Source organism: Cydia pomonella, chromosome 18 (genome assembly GCF_033807575.1).
Source record: "Cydia pomonella isolate Wapato2018A chromosome 18, ilCydPomo1, whole genome shotgun sequence".
NCBI lineage: Eukaryota > Metazoa > Arthropoda > Insecta > Lepidoptera > Tortricidae > Cydia > Cydia pomonella.
Genome location: NC_084720.1, coordinates 14454294 through 14476261, shown reverse-complemented (window position 1 = coordinate 14476261; position 21968 = coordinate 14454294). Strand labels below are relative to the sequence as shown.

The 21968-nt window shown below is 36.5% G+C and overlaps 1 protein-coding gene across 1 annotated transcript in view; it reads right to left on the bottom strand.

Moving 5' to 3' along the window:
* The window catches only part of LOC133527559 (arp2/3 complex-activating protein rickA-like), a 68417-nt gene that overhangs the window by 8633 nt on the left and 37816 nt on the right, over positions 1-21968 (bottom strand). The window contains exons 3-5 of the mRNA XM_061864615.1: positions 9642-9845; positions 8697-8868; positions 7562-7660 (exon numbers count right to left, since the gene is read on the bottom strand). Of these exons, the coding sequence (XP_061720599.1) occupies positions 7562-7660; positions 8697-8868; positions 9642-9845 (475 nt within the window). The remainder of the gene's footprint in view (positions 1-7561; positions 7661-8696; positions 8869-9641; positions 9846-21968) is intronic.

Below are 21968 nucleotides of genomic sequence, written 5' to 3'. Positions count from 1 at the left end.
AGAATCCCTGACTTCTTCGCGGTGGTACGCGCGCGCATTGCTTCCTTCTGGGAGGGGATGCGCCGCTCGCAAAACACCATCCTCATGTCGGTGTATCGCAACATTACCTGTAATATGTTTAGGCACTGGCTTTCCGTGCACCAAAACGGGAACAAAAAATAGCGTGATACTATTTTAAATGTTCAACTTTTAGTTTATTTTATTATTAAGTATTCTTTTGGCATTGTAATTTGTAAATTTGTAAATGTATTCTGATATGGGTGTACAACTGTACGTGTTGCCTGAAATAAAACTTTATTTATTTTATTTTTATTTATTTTTTATCTTGTTCCGGACATTATTTTAGGATAAGATGGTTGACACTGGATCACTCCATTTCAGAATGCCCATACATAATTTATTCAAGATTTATTACATTATGCTTCAAAATCAAAATTTCTAACCGTTAAGTGACAGTAACGTCTTGAATAAAAAAAATGGAATTGACTCACTCTGCAACAGGTGGTAGTCTACAGTAAATCAACCTGTAGCCTACAGTAGTCTGTAGCCTATCAAAGATGAAAATAGACTATTTTAAATACATTGGTTACCCTGCAATAAATAGGCTTTAGGTTAGGAGCAGTTTTACAACAACCAACAACAAAGATTACTGTGGATTACAGATAAATACGAGCAAATTACACTAGTAAATTGGCAATTTGAACAATTGTTTTTTGGTGACATTGCTTTCGAGTTAGGATGAAGGTAACACTCACGGAACTCTGCAGGCGAGGTTATTCGTTTAATTTTAATGCGTTTTTAATGCTTATGATACTTTTTTTAAGGACTACATGAGTGTGTTCTTTAACAAAGGACCTATAGAGGTTTTTTGCGCGTTTGTGGAGAACCCTTTCCATAAATATTGTAGGCATAATATTTTTTTGTCAGACTCTTCTTCTTTCTCGCGTTGTACCGGCATTTTGCCACGGCTCATGGGAGCCTAGAGTCCGCTTAGCAAGAATTCCCTAGAATTGGCGAAGGCTCTAGTTTTTACAAAAGCGACTGTCATTTGACCTTTCAACCCAGAGGTTAGACTAGGCCTTATTGGGATTAGTACGGTTTCTTCACGATGTTTTCCTTCACCGAAAAGCGACTGGTAAATATCAAATGCTATTTCGTACATAAGTTCCGAAGAACTCATTGGTATGAGCCGGAGTTTGAACCCGCAACCTGAAACTATTGAAAGCCGCACGCTCTTACCGCTAGGCCACCAGCGCCTATCCTATAAGTATTATATTATATTTTTTAATCAGAAAAGATAATACAAATTAGGAATTTTGTTTTGAAGGTAGAAACGGTTTAAAATAATTCTATCGTAATTAGGTACATTACAAAAAACAACCGCCATAAGAATGTTCACCACTGCTTGTCACCAACCTCTTTACGAGTTTATTCTCAGGTAATTAACGTCATTGTACTCATAAATATGTAGCTTCACTGTGGGAAAGCTAAATGAGCTCAATTACTTGACTATGCCTACATCCTTATCTTAAGAGTCCGCAGCAAGCTCGGTTCTCCATACAAACGTAGTTACGCTCTCATTTTTAAACGACTAGTTAGATTGCTCTGAAACTTTGAACTTACACGTACACACTTATGTATATCTATGCTTAATATATATATTATGTAGCCTCTGATACTATAGTTAAAAAAATACAGCGTATTTAAGGTTTTCATACAAAACTTGTCTAATTTGTTTTATAAGCTTGAGCTATAAAAACTAATTACAGGCATAGATACGGGTATACCTCACGTCATTGTATGTGCAAAGTATCATTACAATCCAAGACGTAGTTTAAAAATGAGAACGAAACTCGTTTGTATGGGAAGGTGAAAATCGGCCAAGCTTGCTGCGGACTCTTAAAGATTAATTAGGTAAGATTAGCTCGCCATTGTTTGTTTTTTGAATTGTTCTAATGCCTTATGACTCAAAATCATTATTGTTGTTCTGCAGAAGTGTCGCTAATGAGAGTTTTTTACGGGCATGTTATTATCTCTTCTTGTGAGTAAGAAATTTTGTATTCTGAAATCTCCATTTAATTTAGAAAATTTTGAATAAAAAAGTTAATATAGGTACTATAGGTAGTCTTAAGTTCAAGCTGACGCTCTATAGTCTAAATGAAGACGAAAAAGGACGGAACACGTGACCGCTTTTCCATACAAAAGTAGTCCCCATTTAAATCTCATTTTTTTTACTTATTTTTTAATAGCCCCTCTCGCTTTCCAATCCTCCCTGTGCTGAGCAAGGTCCCGCCAATCCCGCTGAAACGTATCCAAGTCGTCCAGCCATCTCTTCGTCGGTCTGCCTCTGCCACGACTATTTTGGGGATGCCAGCTGGTGGCTATTTTGGCCCATCTGTCATCATTCATCCGGCAGACATGTCCAGCCCAGTCCCACTTTAGCCTGGCAGTCTTCATCCCAACATCGACTACATGGGTTTTGGAGCGAAGCTCTGTGTTCCTCACCCTGTCAGATCTTTGGATACCCAGGATACTCCGCTCCATTGCCCTTTGGCAAACCTTGAGCCGTGATTTTTGCGCCTCAGTTAATGACCAGGTTTGGGCACCATAGGTGAGGATGGGTAAGATGCATATGTCGACGAGCTAAAATAGGTGTTTATAAAAAAGGTCGTGCCACGCACTATTAGGATCGATCAATCATCACTGGCAGGACTAGTATAGCCAATAAGCCTGACATCGTGCTGATAGACGGATCCGAGCGTCGGACTGTTCTCGTCGATGTCACCATCCCCCATGACGAGAATCTCGTGAAAGCCGAGAAGGATAAGTCCAGCAAGTACCTAGACTTGGCTCACGAGATAACCGCTATGTGAGATATTGATTCGATGATCATTGTCCCGATAGTCTTTTCAGCGAACGGTGTCATAGCAAAGAGTCTCGACCAACACCTGTAGAGACTGGCTGGGTGGTTGGATCAAGGGTCAGATGCAGAAGGTGGTAATCCTGGACACGGCGCGTACAGTATACGGCGGTTCCTTAATCTGCGACCCTGATCACCAGCAGCTTGGATGCTGCCTCGGTGCTGGCGGCTAGGTTAGGTTTTTATAATGTGTTTATATATTTTGTATTGTTTGTATGTGTTGTTAATTTGTTATATTTTATATGCTGTAAAAACCCTAATCCAATATGGAGAATGAATAAAGAGATATAATCGAAAAAAGTCAAAGGGTTAATATGGTTAATATTCAATAAATTGTGTAAAAATATTTTGTATAACGTCGATATCTAGGGCGGAAAATTGCGGGATAATGCTCATCCACTATCCTCTTTAGACTCTGGGTAAAAAAATGCAATAAAGGGTCTGTATGTGCGTCCTGTCATGAGAAATATGGATGACAATTAAGCGCTCTTTGAGAGTAGAGTGAGTCAGGCAAATTATTTCAACGGTCAACACTTTACACCGGGTCTCTTTTAGTGAGTTCAATTTAGGCACTGGGGGCCTACCGCGAAAACCCAAAATTCGCTAATTGCGGGGATCTTTCTCTATTACTCTCACGAAGTCGTAATTAGAGTGAAAAATGCCCGCTATTGACGAACTTCGATATTCGCGGTAGGCCCCCTGGATTCGATCCGCACGTCGACGTGCGAGCAGTATGTCGCTATAATACGCGCATAGCGTTGCCTCGCTCAAACAACTAGGCGCCATAGACAACGATTACTTTTTTTAAAAGGCTTTGCGCTCCTGGCGCATTCAACCACACGACAAAGATTACTTATCTGTGGGCCGAATACAGTCATAAAAACAGCGATCTTATGATTATGTCGTTATAAATTTTAAAGCATCGTAAGTCGTAATTGTTCGCCTTTCAAATTGGCCAAAACGCTGGCCAAAACTATTAAAATTTAACGCAACTTAATAATTTCGACAAACTATTCTAGAAAAACAGAAACAAATATAGCAATTAAAAATTTCCCGTAGCGAAAAACAAGTTTGGATCTATTATAATTAGATTTTTACCTAATACATATTTACATAACCATAACCCGTTTAAATCCAAACGGGTTTGGCCTAGGCATATTTTTTTATTTTATAACATAAGTACCATTTTTATAAATCTACGCTGATATATATATACGGAATGGCTTTTTTAACCTTTTCGCCGCCATTGACTTGATATAAAGCCAGTACATTTCGTGCCCCACACGCCACGATTTCATGTCAAGTCGTGGTTTTGGTCTGGTTAGTATACGGGCAATTTTTGACATGACGTTGATGACACTACTACATTTAATTGACGTGGCGGCGAAAACGTTAAACGGGGCACTGGGGCTAGCTTCTGCTGTTACACGAAAATGGTATTAGGAGACCTTCTGTATATTTTTAATTAATAATGAATTATTTAATAATTTTAAATGTCAAAAGTGAAAACTGTGTCGCTGCCTGTAGGTACCTTTTGCTGCAAAATGAAACAAAACAAACAAAAATAAATATTTTAATTCACTCAAATATATTTTTAATATGACGTCATATGGCAAAGGCTCTCTTTCCAGTTTGCACTGTACTCGTTGTTCATCGGTTATTAAGTCATTAAATTATGAAAAGAGCGCGTAACAACAAAGTATTCGCGTGTCTAAATTCCGGTCAAGTCGTAAACACGTGTTTTCACGAATAGTAATTAGATACACTCGTATATGTGATTCGTGTAATTGTGTCTAATGACCTAACTATGCTGCAAGGAACCTAAACTGGCTTCTAATGATTAGTAATGATTAAAACGACTTTGACACACTATTTTTTTGTCAAGTGTCACTTTAAAAGACTTAGTACGAACAAATGAAGTAAAACCATTGCGTAAACAATGATATCCATTAAATCTTCCACATTCTTCGACATAATCTCGTATTACATTAAGACTGCATTCTTTCCTATGCCAGTACTAGTTTTATAATGCAATCCAGATAATATATTATTTAAACTTACGTAATTTTCGCGTCTGCTATAAGTACGGCGCATGATCATTTAAGGGGACTAACTTTGATAGCCATGATATTTGGATTAAAATCACTCGTTATTTTTCATTTCTCAAACGAAATCAAAATACATTGAATTGTAGTTTAAAGCTGACGCGGTGGTGTACCTTTCTCTCGCGTTATTAGGGAACTACTTACTTAGATATAGATATAAATAAATAAATAAAATAAATAAATATTATAGGACATTATTACACAAATTGACAAAGTCCCACAGTAAGCTCAATAAGGCTTGTGTTGAGGGTACTTAGACAACGATATATATATATATATATATATATATATATAGAATATATAAATATTTATAAATACTTAAATACATAGAAAACACCCATGACTCAGGAATGCTCATCACACGAATAAATGCCCTTACTAGGATTTGAACCCGGGACCATCAGCTTCGTAGGCAGGGTCACTGCCCACTAGGCCAAACCGGTCGACAATGATGATTATGATTATTATTTCATGAAATCAAAATAACATATCTCGCACTCGTGTTATTAGGGAACTCACATTGATGGCCACGATTATTATTTGAATTAAAATCACTCGTTATTTTCAATTTTCGAACTAAATCAAAATAACATCCATTTGATTGTAGTTTAAAACTGAAGCAGGAGTGTACCTTGGTCTCGCGTTATCGCTCCAGTCAAGGAGAAAAACTACGCACTGAACCAATTGCATACGCACTACTAACAATAAGTCAGAAAAGGACCTGAAACTAAAACTGTCATATTATAGGTGCTGGAGAGTAGGTACAATTTTACTAGTCTCGAGAATAACACATAAATTTGGGAATTTGCGCAGTAAAGTATCACTTTAGTTATCATATCAATAGTTTGGCCAAAACGAGTCGCCGTGATAAACCGGTTCAAAGGTTCTGCATAACAAATTACGATGAACTTGACTCAAGCGAACTTCATTACTACGAGTAATCAGTTGAGTTTGTTTTTTCTAATTTTATGGTGATTTATGATTGAAGGTATCAATTAATATTGTCAGATATTTGTGGAGATGTGAAAAATTCCACTGTGAGACTCGTTGACATTTTGTTTGATATTTTTAAAGCTTTTGGCGGATTTTTGTCATATCCAAAATGTAACGCACATGCAAGCTAATAAATGCAAACCGTACTAGAAGATGCACGATATTCTCATTGAGAGCGTACGCACCATCGCCAATCTTGACGTTATGGGCACGACAGCTTACGATACTTTTAAAGGTATTCACGCGACGGGATGGGGTCACGGTACTTCAGTGGCTTTTGCTTAAGCCCCTTAGCTCTCCCTAAATCAACTACTGCGATCTTTTCACTGCGTTCTTGGTGTTTAAGGGACACAGCGGTAATACTCAGAGAAACAATACTTTATGCGACTACGCTAGATAATGGCTTCTTAAACTTCAGTGGGTTATTTATTCAATGGACTGTCAAAGCAGGGCTATAAAAACTATATCAGTCTCCGGTTTTGAAGCCGCGCAACTGAAGCACTTGACCAACACGTGGACAGTTATGACGCCTTATCTAATTTTATAGCCCTCGTTATCCTCAATTTACTGATTTAATTAATACCTTAGGTAGGCACCTACTGACGTATAATGTATAATGGAAAAATAACCTAATTCTATCTTAATAAATAATAAATAAATAAATAAAATAAATATTATAGGACATTATTACACAAATTGACTAAGTCCCACAGTAAGCTCAATAAGGCTTGTGTTGAGGGTACTTAGACAACAATATATATAATATATAAATATTTATAAATACTTAAATACATAGAAAACACCCATGACTCAGGAACAAATATCTATGCTCATCACACGAATAAATGCCCTTACCAGGATTTGAACCCGGGACCATCGGCTTCGTAGGCAGGGTCACTGTCCACTAGGCCAAACTGGTCGTCAAATCTTCTATCCAGTTATGCTAGCGCTGTTCTCCAATAGTCTTAAGTATATAACACTGCTAGACAAAGACCTCATCCAAAAAACTCTGCAACGATCGGCTCAACTCGGTAAGATTCTCCCTTCCATCAATTCTCTGCTATACTTATTACCTCTTAATCTAATCATTGGTCTTAATGGTCCTTTTGGAGCCTTAGGTCCTATAAACTTCCTGATGCAGTCTAACCGGTTGTGGCAAAAGAATGGGCTCCAGCGAGTTAAGCCGTGACACAGTATAGGCCGCTGTTCGAATATTATTTAATTGTGATGCGACATTACTGTCGACTGCATTAATGCCTCAAATGTCAAAACTACGGGTGACATCGATTTTGACAGTAATGTCGCTCTGCAATTCTGCTGCAGTCATTCTGGCAGCATAATTTTCGAATTTAATATCAATTTATCAATAACATTATTATAATTTTGTCGGTTCATTACTGAAGCAGTATTGCAGCGCGACATTACTACTAACTTCATGCTGCCGCAAATGTCAATCAATATTGCTGCCTGAATTTTTGAACCTTAGCAGTGATAACCTAGTAATTTGTTTGGGAGTTTCTGTGATGGCGAGATATATACTAACCTATTCAGTATGACTGGCCGTGGCGAAGTGGAGATGGGCGGCTGCGAGCTAGAAGGTGCTGCAGGCGGCAGCGTCGGCGGAGGCAGTGGTGTTGAAGGCCTGGCGAAGGATATTCTCATTAGGTCTATAGAAATACACGTTTTGTACTACATTAGAGACTTCCTGATCTGGCTGTTTGCTAATAACGGCGCATTTGCCAAGTCTGAACTCATTCATTTTTCGTCTTTAGGCTTGCACAATTCTATAGAAGTAATGGGAAGGATGTGGGGAAGATTTGTTTTGACAGATGCTTAGAACTCGGTTCGGCATTTGATATTACTCGTATTTAGCAACATTCTAGCCTCTAAATAGAGTCCCTTTCTAACAAACACAAATGTCAAAATAGCAGACAAGGACCAACGATTATCAACGGTTTGTTCGACTAGACAGACATTTATGAATAACGCCATAGTCTCCAGCTAATGATGTCCTAAAATCACTTTTAATATTTACTAAAGTCCGTTTTTAGGGTTCCGTAGCCAAATGGCAAAAAACGGAACCCTTATAGATTCGTCATGACCGTCTGTCTATCCGTTTATGTCACAGCTTACTTTTTTCCGAAACTATAAGAGCTATACTATTCAAACTTGGTAAGTAGATGTATTCTATGAACCGTATTAAAAATTTTACCCAAAAATAGAAAAAAAAACAATAATTTTCGGGGGTTCCCCATACTTTAAACTGAAATTCAAAAAATATTTTTTCATCAAACCCATACGTGTGGGGTATCTATGGATAGGTCTTCAAAAATGATATTGAGGTTTCTAATATCATTTTTTTCTAAACTGAATAGTTTGCGCGAGAGACACTTCCAAAGTGGTAAAATGTGACCCCCCCCCTGTAACTTCTAAAATAAGAGAATGATAAACCTAAAAATATATATGATATACCATGCAAACTTCCACCGAAAATTGGTTTGAACGAGACCTATTAAGTAGTTTTTTCTAATGCTAAAAAACGAACTTTAGTAATACTCCATTGAGAAAACATGCTCACCTATCCTATATGCGCAAATTTTCAAAGGCGCGTGTGAAGTCCAAAAAGTCCAAACCTATGCACACAAGGTTGGTAATGTGAAAATGATATGTTAACGTACCGATTCAGTATGACAGGTCGTGGAGGCGTGGAGGTCGTCTGTGAGTTTGGTATCACGTTGAGTGGCGGCAATGTTGGTGGAGGTGGTGGTGAGAATGGTCGTCTGGTGGTCTGCGTCGGTGGTGGTGGCGGTGGTGGCGTCGGCAGCGGCGATGAGCCAGGGATCTCGTTGCCTGAGGATTTTAATAATCATTATCCATTATGACTTCAATTTGTCCCTCACAGGTCATCATGCATTGCATGCATCATAAATTTAAACCGCCTATTCTGATCTGATTTAAGTACGTGGCCCATTTACAATCTCGAACTTCGATGAAGTAATGTTTTGAGTATTCACCATGGATTCAAAACAATCCTATCACACACTCACACAAAAAACTATGTATCTTATGTTGTAATAGTCATTTGTCACGTATTAATGATGGGTCTACAATACAGGCCTAAACATGGATAATCAATTATGCCATTACTGTATAAGTAAGCAATATTGGGTAAGTTCGTATATTGTGAACCGAGTGACCTTGAGTTAATGAATTAGGCTCTCGTACGAACATTCATACATTCATACATTCCTTAATACAAGATATGTAATACTGCCAGCTTAATACAAGTACAATAGTACACACCCCGGCCAGTGAATAAGAAACCCTCACATCAGATCACGTTTGTCACTTCGTGTAGCACAGCGGGCTTTCTGGCCGGAGAACAGAAAAAATAACTTCAGTATTTGCAATGCTTGTGGCTCATACGTACGCCGTACAGTCAGCAAAATGGTGTTTAGTATTCAGAAAATATGTATCAATAAGGTGTTTATAATATGGGCCATTACAATTTTAAATAAATGTTACTGTTTCATTCAAGAAAATACCTTGAAAAGTCCTTCTTCTGCAAAACTACAAGGTACTCGGAATCAGTCGATTTACAGTCACATCTAACAAATACTTACTGTTAGGGATATAATTGAAGTGGTCCCTAGTGAGCACCTCCTCGAAGTATCTAGTGAAGTCTCCGGTGGGGTCCCATCGTGAAGCTAGCTTCTGCCATTCCTCAGGATATTCGGCCTTCACTCGCTTGATCACTTTCACTGCTGTTTGCTTCTGGTTTTCCGTGCACCGGACACATTTCGTTCGAAGCGCTTCTGGGAGTATTTCTGGAGACAAAATAGAAGTTAATAAAATGAAGAAAGAAGAGTTATTTCTTAAAATTTTGAAATATTGTACGACGGAGCGCCGCCGGCTGTGTCAAAACTGTTTGTAACCATAATTTATTTTTACAATAAATGTATATATTTATTTGGTTTCAAACTTCGGTTGTGTTCGTACGTCCATCCCTAAGTGTCAGGTTTTTTTAAAGTATCTACTGCTATAACAGTAGCAAACATCCTTTATAAATTCAAACAATCGTTATCATTGAACAGTTATGACCTAGTCAAGTCGAGCTGAGTCCTTGCTATGATCTAAGTCTTTACTTGATCATGCAAACCGCGTCAGAAATTCTTCCTTAATCAACTTAATTCCTCAGCTAACCGCCCCCAAGCAACGGAATAACTCAACACAATATAATTATTCATTTATGTATTATAATGAATAATGTTTTCGACAAGGTTTAATGTTTAAGTAGAAGGATTCGGTTGAGTATAACCCGTTTGGTCTACAGAATGCGAATACTGTTAAGATTGTTAGTAGAAGTGTTTAATGTTTATCTCGTTTTGAGTAGAAATACTCATAATTAATGTAAATATAACAAGTTTCGTGGTATGCTTTTGTGTTATCGTATCCACCATATTGTTTTAAGCCTTACTTTAAATATTTTCAATTAACATTCATTTATTTAGGTCATGTGCGGTATTGCCTGCCAATGTTAGCCGAGACGTTAATGCAAGACCATTAACCATTACGAATTGAACCGTAAACTGTAACCGTCAGTTACGGTTTACGGTTACGGGTTACCGTAAACCGTAACTGACGGTTACAGTTTACGGTTCAATTTGAAATGGTCAGTGGTCTTGCATTAACGTTTCGGCCAACACTACTGCCTGTCTAGATATCTACTAGTGTCAAATGACATCCAAAATTAAATTACCCAATCATTTACAGTCAATATTAAAAATTTACAGTACACTGTTGTATTCAAAACCTAAAATATTTTTAAGTTCTTGAGTATTTAGACACACGCAGATGAACAATTAAATCTCATATAACTCGTATACCTAACAAACTGCACGTAGTAATTAAAACAAATGAGATGATGAAATAATATACTAAAGATGCTTATCATAACTTAGTGTTGCGACCAGAGATTAATTTGCGAGCGTACTCCCGTAATTTATGATCATCTAGTAATTTATAATTGTCATATTACTCTGAATAAACTATTCACTAATAGGCCAATTCTGTTTTAAAAAAATGATATGGTTTTTAGTTTTTATCTTATATAAACTTTGCACTTCACAGCATCACAGCGTGCAGCGAGTGTGCGATCAGCGTGAGCTCCTGACGTTGATTGAAATTCAATTAGGAGTCGTCTCATAAGGCACTTATTGGTGCTTGCGTGATGACTGATGACACGACTCAAGTCGAATAAGAAAATACCAAATCCTTACCAAATTGTTATAGCAGAATCGGCCGTCTAGTTATGTAAGGGCTCGTTGTTGGTCACGGTTACCATACGTGTGTCATGATGTTTTTTTTGTTAATGATTAATTTGTTACAATAGTCAAAGGTCAGGATGGGGCAAGACCACGTGGGTTCAATACATAACAGTAGCAATGACTAATCGCCTCATGACAGAATGATATTCGGACCGTAAGCTTTGCATCATAGGTAACGGAGTCGGAATCACTTTTTTGTAGCTTTTAAGTTTTTTTTTTGTTGGTTGATATATCGTCAACAAGTTGATGAGTTTTTGTTCACTATACTTCATTTGTTTATTTTTTATAATCCGAGCATTTTTTATTTGTTATATGGCTTCGTTGTTTGCAAACCACATGTCTAAATCATCAAATAAAGAGAACATTATCGACTGATTTCTGAAAGGTAGACTATCAAATTGACTGTTTTTGCACACGACCAATATACCAAAACCAGTGTGTTGTTGATTGTTGATCTGTTTTTTTTTTGTATTCATCACAGTTAATTCTGTCTCTAGATCAGAGTTTTTATAAATACATTACTAAGTGTTTTTTATTGTTTTATTTTTATCAATCAATTCACAAATAAGCTTATAGTCTAGACCAAGGCGCTTAAAGGTAAAGTTATTACACATATTACATATTATACATATTATGTTTCTTTGTTTCATTACATTCAGAATAATGTGACACGACTCGTCCTTAACAATTAGTTATAGTAATACTTATATAATTGAACACAACTTACAATACTTTTAATTGGATAATTGTAAGTATTGTACGTAATATAAGTTGTTTATAAAAGAGTACCACTGCATCTTATAATAGAGATGATGCGTTGTAAATAAGTAGGTAATCGGTGTTTTATATTCCATGCTCGTATGTGCTCACACGGCAACGCATGTGGAACATTTCCGAGTGCGCGCGTGCTACGTGCGCACTGATTCAGTTGTTTACATCCATGCTAACACTAAATGGTATTGTTGCCCAAATGCCCACCGCTTACAATACTTTTCATTTCGGTTCGTTTTGGATCATACGTTGACGTTTTTCACATAAAAGTGACTTACAATTGTTTTTTTTACTTGCGGAGTTGATAAAATGACTGCCAGTGATATCAAAATAAACTTGGAAGATCTTGTCTTTAGGAGCAGTGATGTTAGGAATATTCATACAATATTATGCAACTGTTGTATTTTTTTCATGCTGATTTCTAGGCAAAGTTCTCCAAACTAATATTCACTTTGATTTTATTTATCATTTTAGGTGTTTGCTGCTGTCTTTAAAAAAATATTGTGTGCAACGTTACAAAATTACTTAGGTATTAAAATTCTCGGCCCTGTGTCTTTCGTTTTGTAACTTCGGCCCTTCGATTTTAAGAACCCTTATTATGTACCTGTTGCACAAAATACCACAAGTCTCTCTCTTTGATATTTGTAACGGAATACACAATTTCACAGAAAAAACTATGTATTGAAAAGTTTTAGCAAGTATTTTAATAATAGATGCTGTTTACGTAAGTTTCATTCACCATGAAATGGACACTTGACACGCAACGCAGTATACTTATTGTGAATTGCAGAAATGCCTATAATAAAATCGCACTATGCTTTTAAATTACATGTAGGTATTGTTACAAAAACAATTGACAATTAATAAATTCTTCAATCGCTATCTAATCAAGTAAACGTGGAAACAAGTGATTGTGTGAATGTCCATTGTTTGTGTCTATGTCCGTAAGTAACTTAACCATAGATAATAGAAAAAAAACTACTGAATTGTGGCCAAGCGCCCATTTGACATGACAGTGGTTGATATCGTATAAATGAGAGTGTTAAAATTGCAAGAAATCGATGAAATCATGCATACTCATTAAATATGACAAACAAACATCATGGAAGTAGGTACATCAGAAGTGTGTTACAAATTATAAAAATAGGTACCTATTAGAAATTCTCTACTAATGAGTAATGACATAAAAATAACCTTAACAGCACAACTTATTGAACACAAAACCCTATCATGGAATGCATTGTCACATCAATACTGTGGTTACAATAGGTATATGCACGTCGTAGAAAACCGCAAATAGATATTTATTTGTATTTCGTCAGATAAGGTCTCGGGAATAGACCGCAAGTTGTTGAGTATTCACCACGCGTCCTATAATTGTAATTCTTCAAATTATGACTGTATTTGTTGTTTTTATTTTTATTCTATATTATCTATGGCTTTCTAGCCTAGTCAGTAGTGACCCTGGTTACGAAGCAGGAGGTCCCGGTTTCAAATCCTGGTATGGGCATAATTTATCTGTGCCATCTGTGTGTTTATCATCATATATTATTGTTCTTTACAATAGCCTCGACCATTCTGCCAAGAGTGAACGACTGAGGTGAAAAATTTAAATGCTGCATTGGACTGTAGCGAAGAATATTGAAAATAGTCTGTCAAGCCATTTTCGTCAGTAAAAAAGCAGTAAATTTAAAAAAATGTAGACAAGAAGGGGTATCGTCTCATATAAAATTTGAATTTCGAGTCTTTTTCTACTGACAAAGTTGTTAGACCCGCTATAACTGCGATGAAGTAGATGCCCCTCTTACTTCTTCTTCTTTAAGTGGCGTCTCCATCCCGGAGGTTGGCGACCTAATGTCTATATGCCATTCTATCTGAAGTCATGCGAATTAGTTTCTCTGTACTGCCCACGTCCAACCAGTCTCTTATGTTCCTTGTCCATGATATTCTCCTTCTCCCACGTCCTCGTTTCCCTTCAATCTTCCCTTCAATAATTAGTTTTAATAAGTCATATTTTGAGTTTCTATATATATGTCCGAAATATGTAGCTTTCCTTTCTTTAATAGTTGTTACGATGCCCCTCTTAGCAAATGTAAATTCTTACAGGTGTCTTCACGAAACAAGAGCTTTTGTATGACCATCATATGAACTTTCGATGTCAGAACCAACAGAATCAGAAGTCACATTACACAATTAGTCTAGAGTAAGCTATGGTTTGCCCACGTTATGATAATGGTCCTGACTCCTGACGCACGTTATTTTGTCAATCTCTTCCGCGTAGCACAATCTTTGTCTCTCAAAAGAAGCTTACCTTGCGAACTGCCAATTCATTGCATTGCATTCAGCTTGCATCTCTGAGCCAGTCGTATAACTAGACCTAGAGATACCTAACAACTGCGTTATACTGAAGAAGTCTCATCATTGTGAATATTTTAGCATATAAATACATGTTGTAATATAATTAACACCCAAAATAAGCTATCCAGGTGTGGTTGATCGAAAATAAACCGTGATATATGAAGACGAAGTCATCACTAAAATTAACTAAAATGTTAATTATGGACTATATTATTTCTTTATCTATGCACATAATAAACAATAAAAACATAATAATAGTAAGAACTTAAATCTAACGCTGACGTAAATGCGGAATTGATTTATTTAAAATGTCCACCTGTTTTACATTTTTAGAGCTCATCTTATTGTTTATTATAACATGTTCAATAACAAATTCTAGAATTTTCCAACATTACACATACCATATGTTACATATAATAAATACGGCCACATTGATATGATGATAATTCGTGAGAGGATAAATTGAATTAATTTAACTTTGTAAATTTGACTATCTCGGTGTGGAAAAAGGCGCAAAATTCAAATTTTCTTTGGGAAGTTCAGCCTTTGCGCCTCCATTTGGAAAAAAAATCGCCTTTCTCTGCTGACGGTAATGACGTACCTAAACCTATAGCACTCGTATGTTGCAAATGCCTTTTTAGGGTTCCGTAGTCAACTAGGAACCCTTATAGTTTCGCCATGTCCGTCTGTCTGTCTGTCTGTCTGTCCGAGGCTTTGCTCCGTGGTCGTTAGTGCTAGGAGGCTGAAATTTGGCATGGATATATAAATCAATAAAGCCGACAAAGTCATACAATAAAATCTAAAAATTTAATTTTTTTTAAGGTACCTCCCCTACACGTAAAGTGGGGGTCAACTTTTTTTTTTGCTTCAACCCTACAGTGTGGGGTATCGTTGGAAAGGTCTTTCAAAACTAATGGGGGTCTTCAACAAACATTTTTTGATAAAGTGAATATATTCGGAGATAATCGCTCCGAAAGAAAAAAAAATGTGTCCCCCCCTCTAACTTTTGAACCATAGGTCCAAAAAATATGAAAAAAATCGTGGAAGTAGAGCTTAAGAAAGACATTAAATGAAAACTATAGCGGATATGATCAGTTTAGCTGTTTTTGAGTTATCGCAAAAAGTTTCCCCTTCATAGTAAAAAGACGTACACCCACAGTTCATCCCTTGGTTAACAATCTACCATACATTAAGCTCCAGTTTAGCTTATTGTGACGGAAGAGTAACTACGGAACCCTACTCTGAGCATGGCCCGACATGCTCTTGGCCGGTTTTTATTTACTTTTGATTGGAATCGTATTTATATTATCCAAGGTCACACTCAACACAACAAACAACACACAACAGGTGTATCAACACTGTACATTATTATAAAAATCGTAATCGTAAAATCGAATTAATAGAATATAATTAAAACAACGCCTGAGAACAAACCGAGAACCGTATTGTAAAGGTCGTAAAAAAGGCGTCGACCACAGACTATGAAAATTAGAAAAACATTTCTTACGAAAGAGGCAGCATAACTTCCGGGCATTTTTATAACTAGCTGGTTTGAAGACTTTGAAGAAGCCACAACAATATAAAACTGCCAACTTAACAGTGATCTGTCACCGCTCCTATTTCATTACACTTGGGTTTAAAATTGCTTGGTATATAGTAGAAATAGTTTTGTGGTCAGGTAGTTAAAACATTTAAAATACCTCAGTGACCACAGAAGAATAAAATAAACAAAGTGTCGTGTTTACTAGACCACGACGAGGTTGTTTAGTTGTAAGAAAATGTTTTCTTTAAAGATAAAGATAGTTTATTTTTCAAGTAGGCATATTACAATGCGCTAATGAACGTCAAATAAAGCTACGCCGGCTCTTACCCTACAACACTGCCCGAGAAGATTTAATACCTCTTGAATTTAAGGGTTTTAATTTTCCTTTGAAACTTTTGACAGGGCTTCTGAACTTTGGTCATTGTACAAAGCTGAATATATTTTTTCAAAGGCTCGACGATAAAAACATGCAGAAAAAACCTAACGTTTAGAGTAAAATTAGGTATTAAATCTTCTGGATCCTGGAAATACTTTAGTTTTTAAAGATTAATACTAACATTAAATCTTACCATTCTTTCCATTGCGTTGTGTTACGCTATGTGACTTCCTCAATTATTATGTTTTATTGATGTTTAATATGCTTTTATCTCTAATAACGTAATAATATATGGAAACAGAAGTACGTCCGGATTTTTATAGCACGTCAGTAAACAAGCATACGGTCCTTCTGATGGTAGAAGTTTAGCGTAGACTGGTTTCTATCTTAATTTTATATTAAAGGAAAAAATGGAAAAAGTTACGCTTCCGGCAGGACTTGAACCCGCAACCTCCTTATTTTTTCCTTTAATATACAATTTGGAGTATCGCTCGCAGACGTGTCTGCTTGTTAATAAATTACTTTGGTTTCTATCTTATTTTGTGGGGCTCAATTGACTGTTAATATACTGAAATAAATGTCACTGATTGTTGTTTTTTCCCATCTCTCTATTTTTCACTCCTCCTACTTAAGGTGCAGTAAGTTCGTGTTCTTTTCTCACTCTCACTGAGTGTACGCGCGAGCGAGATAGAACTGCGTGCCTCATGCTCATATTTTTTGCATTTTAAAAATAAAAAAGTTATCGCTGAGCTTCCCTCAAGCATAATATTGCTCACTTTAAGAAATGGTTTTCATATGGTTAGTTTTTGTGCAAAATTTATTATAATATTTTAAGGGGCTCCCTGCGGTTTTCATCGAATTATTTCAAGTTTTGAGACGTTACTCTTACATTTGCACTACAGATAGAAATATAAGACAAACGGCTATCGGTTCTTCAATCTTTTATCTCAATTCTTGTCTGCCTTTTGAAAGATATTTTTTCGTAACTTGATTGCTGTGAAGGATCTTACATATAAGAAATCTACATATTTGGGTTGGTCTTTGACGTCTCTAGAAACTGGTCAGATATTTTTGTTTTAAACTAATTAACACAAAGGTTATGGCCAGAAAACCAGTTTTATGGCCTAAAATTGTTCAAATTTGATGCCAAATATCTCGAAGACAATGAACTTTGAGGTAAATAAGCAATTTAATTTGTGTAAATTAAATTAAATATATAAAAAAAATTGTAGCAGTTTTTTGACACCAATACTCTTGTATAATAAAATATTTCCAAAAAGCTTTAGGGATGTACGGGGCTGTTATTATATAAAATGGTCTAGAAACAATTAATTTGTGCTGCTCGATTCTTAGCTTTCACAAGTAAAATTGCACCTATGTACCTAAACTAATTCTACGGATTCCACTTACGAGTTTTTAGTCACTTGCTCGCTATGTAGTTGCTCTTAGTAAACGCTTCAAAATACGGTGTTAGCGCAGTCTGTGGATAAGTGTGAACGTTCCTATATCACGGCGGCCTCAAGATCCGTGTCACACAACGGCGCACGCGCCCAAGGAATGCGATCGGCGAAATCGCAAATACGAGATCCGAGTACATTGTGTGCTAATTGGTTGGAAACCACTGATATTTCGGTTTTGGATATTAAGAAAGCTATTTGGTATGGAGTTGCAAATTATTGTTAGTGGAAATCTGGGTGAAAAAACTATCTACTTTTTAATCTGTATGATGAAAGTCTTATTGACAGAAAATTCTATCCAAATCGTAAATGTATAAGAAGAAAAGGCGCTTTGACCACGTACGTAACTAACAAGAAATCGAAACAAATATCATTATAAAAGTGAGGAAGAAAGTGATATGTGAGGTAGCTCATTGGGGCCATTTTGAACACAGACATAGAGGAACCTATTTTATTTGTAACTATGGCAAACATAAGTGTCATGTCATATTATGTTTCTAGCGTGTTTTATTTATGCCTTTTATTTAACCGTGTTTATTTAACGTATGGTTGTATATGTAATTAGAAAAATACAGGCATCATTAGGTATTGGACTGCGATTTGCAGGGGCATTCCAATATTCAAAATGCAATTTTGATTTTAAAGGATTGTTTTTCGTATTGTCAAAGGGTGGTAGCCTCAATTGAGGAGACGCGATGCAAAATTCTGAAAAAATCAATTGTTTTCTGCTGAAAATAATTCGTAAGACAGACAAGTATTGCATCCATTCTGTAATGAATAAATGTTCGATACAAAAGAAATAGATTCCCGGATTTAGTAAGCACCAGTGATCAAAAATATGTATCTATCTAAACTAGTTGTTATCTATCTGTCACGAATTAATAGGAACGGCGATAGAGAGACAGATAACAAAATCTCGATTTTCGTTTTTCGCGGTACGCTTTCTGGTCTTCTTTACAATTTTTTTGAAGCGAAGTTCCTTATCAGACAGTACGGACTTGGCGGAAGGGGGCTAGGCGAAAAAAAGTGTAAGTTCTTTCTGTGACAAATCATTAAGATTGAGAACGAATGAAAATGAGGAAGAAAATAATGGACTCGGACACGAAAACGAACAATATGAGCATGAACTTCAAAATGAACATGAAACTGATTTCCACATATGATATGTGAAAAGTAGTATGTGTCACATGGTAGCACAATTATTTCCACCTTGGGTTTTAACACTTGAATTCCGTCACGAGTTTCCGTCACGACCCTTTCTTAACTTCGTTCCAACGACACTTACCCATTTTTTTACTATTATCTCCTATTGAGACTTGTGACATAATCGGATAGGAATTGGATTTAGGAACTGTGACTAATACTTCCGAGTGTATTCAATATGTGAGGCAACGGCAACTGGTTCTGCCAGTTGCACAATACACCATATACCGTATAGTACTGATCCGTTACGCATAATAGCCGTAACAGGCATTGGAAATCTCATTCTATTTTTTACTGTATTCTCACGCAATAAGTTCCAATTTCTAATGGCTGTTATATGCGGGATGGGGTATGTGTATGCGTTAATCAGTGACAAATAGATTTTTATCATTTGATCGCAATTTGTCGTGTGTGTAGTGTAGTAGTAGATGTTTCTTGTGGTAGTTGACACTGATATGATTATTATAATTTCTTTGTATCTGGATACTGATAAAATCTTATAACATTGTAATGTAACAAATCAATGTCTTGAACTGTATGCTCTTCATCGGCGGTGGCGTTGAAGTGGGGGCTGCTTATGGCCGCCAGTCTTCTCTCCGCACCTCCCGTGATGAAGTCCCATTTCCCATAAAGTTTTAAGACTTTTAAGTCATAATGTATTGTTTGTCCGCATTTTCGTTAGCCATAATTTGGTTTTTCTCAGAAACGCGTAACTTTTCAGGATTTCCATAAAACAAACCTAACCTAACCTAACCTATCTATAGAATAATCTAAAGAAATTCCTGAAAAGTTTACGGTTTAAGAGTTTTGACTAATGATAATATGACTATCATTACATTATGACTTTCAATAATTATGCGAAAGAAAGGGATCCTCGAGTGACTTTACAGTATAATTAAGGCCAGACTGGGCACATACCTATTGATAAACTTACTTTGCTAAGAGCCACTTGTCGCTGGAATATAGGCAGAAAGAATCATACTGTCTTTTTCTTACGCAGTGGCTTACGTGAGCGAATAATTCGCGATGCGACGCGACGCGGCGCGGCACTGCGCGGGGCGGCGGCCCAACGGCATTCCGAGATTGCCCACGTAGAACACTTCCATAGGTATCAAAGGATTGAATTCACCCACGCCGCGCCGCACCGCGCCGCGCCGTTTCGCGTTTCACGTAAGCCTTACACTGTATAGTATTAATTAACGCCTTAAAACAACGAATACGTTACTGACAAATGATTTAAAAAGGCCTTACAGGTAAATAGATTCTAACTTCAATTTCTTAAATTTATGGCAAATTCAATATTTATGGCAAAAACAGAATTAGGTATATGTCGTGATCCTGATATCACATTCTTCGTAACTTAGCTTGACTAAAGTGTATTTAGACTAGATACTTTAGAGTATAAAATAAACGTGACAGTACATATGGTCCTACTTTTCCGCACTAGTGCGATAATTAGGACATTACGTAACATGTCGAAAATTTAAAGGGCCATATGTACTGTAAAATGTTGTACGGTACATGTGCGAATAGGCAATTCGCAAACTCGTGTCGATTTAAAACACTCCCTTCGGTCGTGTTTTAATTTATCCCCACTCGTTTCGAATTTCCTATTTTTCGCCCTTGTATCGTAATGTACTATTTCATTATTATATATATGGATTAATAATGCTTTTAGATAAAAAAAATACATAGTTTCTTGTTACTGAACAATGCTTATTTAAACAATACAAGTAACACCTTTCTCGAGTTTCATGTGACCAGAATCACCAGAAGATGCCAGAAGTTACGCGGAAATCGTGATAACTCGTATGTAACTATGAATTAACTGTTGATTCCGTAACCTTTTGAGAACTACCAATTAGTTACCTAATACCATGACAGACGGATTGTCACGTGTGATGCATCATTTACATAGACTACCTACCACAGACGCCTCACTATGAAGCCGTTATGAAGAGGAAGAATCGCAATATCTCACACAAATAAACTCTTCGAATATTATGTAAGCATACAATAAAATGTGTAAGACCGTCTTACACATTTTATTGTATGCTTACACTCGTTTGCGAGTTTCTTATAGACGTCATAAAGTTAGGATAATCAAAACCTATTACGCTCCATCCTTACAAGTGAGATACATTTTTTCAGTACTTGAGACACGAATAAGAATAACGCGGTATGTGTAACTTTTATTGTATTGTCCACAGAAGTGACCTTTTTCTGAAATTTGTGACCCAGTTATCTTATACTAGAGGATTGTAATTAAATTATTTAAATGAAAATGTTTTAACTTGTGTTATTTTAAGTAGAAACTCCTATATATATAAATTAAAAACTGAAATAAATGTCATATATGAAAGAAAACGTGATCAAGGCCTTCAGTCCTCAGGGCTGGAATCGAACCAGTGTACTCTGCAATCGCGGCCGAACTTATGTACGATATACTCGTATCGTTTAATATTTACCAGTCGCTTTTCGCCGAAGAAAATCATCGTAAAGACACCGGAATTATTCCAATAAGGTCTAGTTTCCAGTCTGGGTTGGAAGGTCAGATGGCAGACGCTTTCGTAAAAAAAACTAGTGCTTACCTACGCCAATTCTTGGGATTAGTTGCCAAGCGGACCCCAGGCTCCCATGAGCCGTAACAAAAAGGTGGGGCAAAACGACGAAGATCATGATGAAATAATTTGATGTTTAACCACTTATTATTAAAAAGTAGGAAACTATGTTGTAGATTCTTGTGTATGGTTACATGGACATTATGGACAACAATTTTAATTGGCTGATTCTCCATTAGAATAATGATGTCATGTTCGTCATGGCATCGCATTAGTTTTATAGCTTTGAATAATAAGGTCTTGTTTTGATCGTAGATAATTCACTTCTTAATTGTTAGGCTCAGACCAAGACAA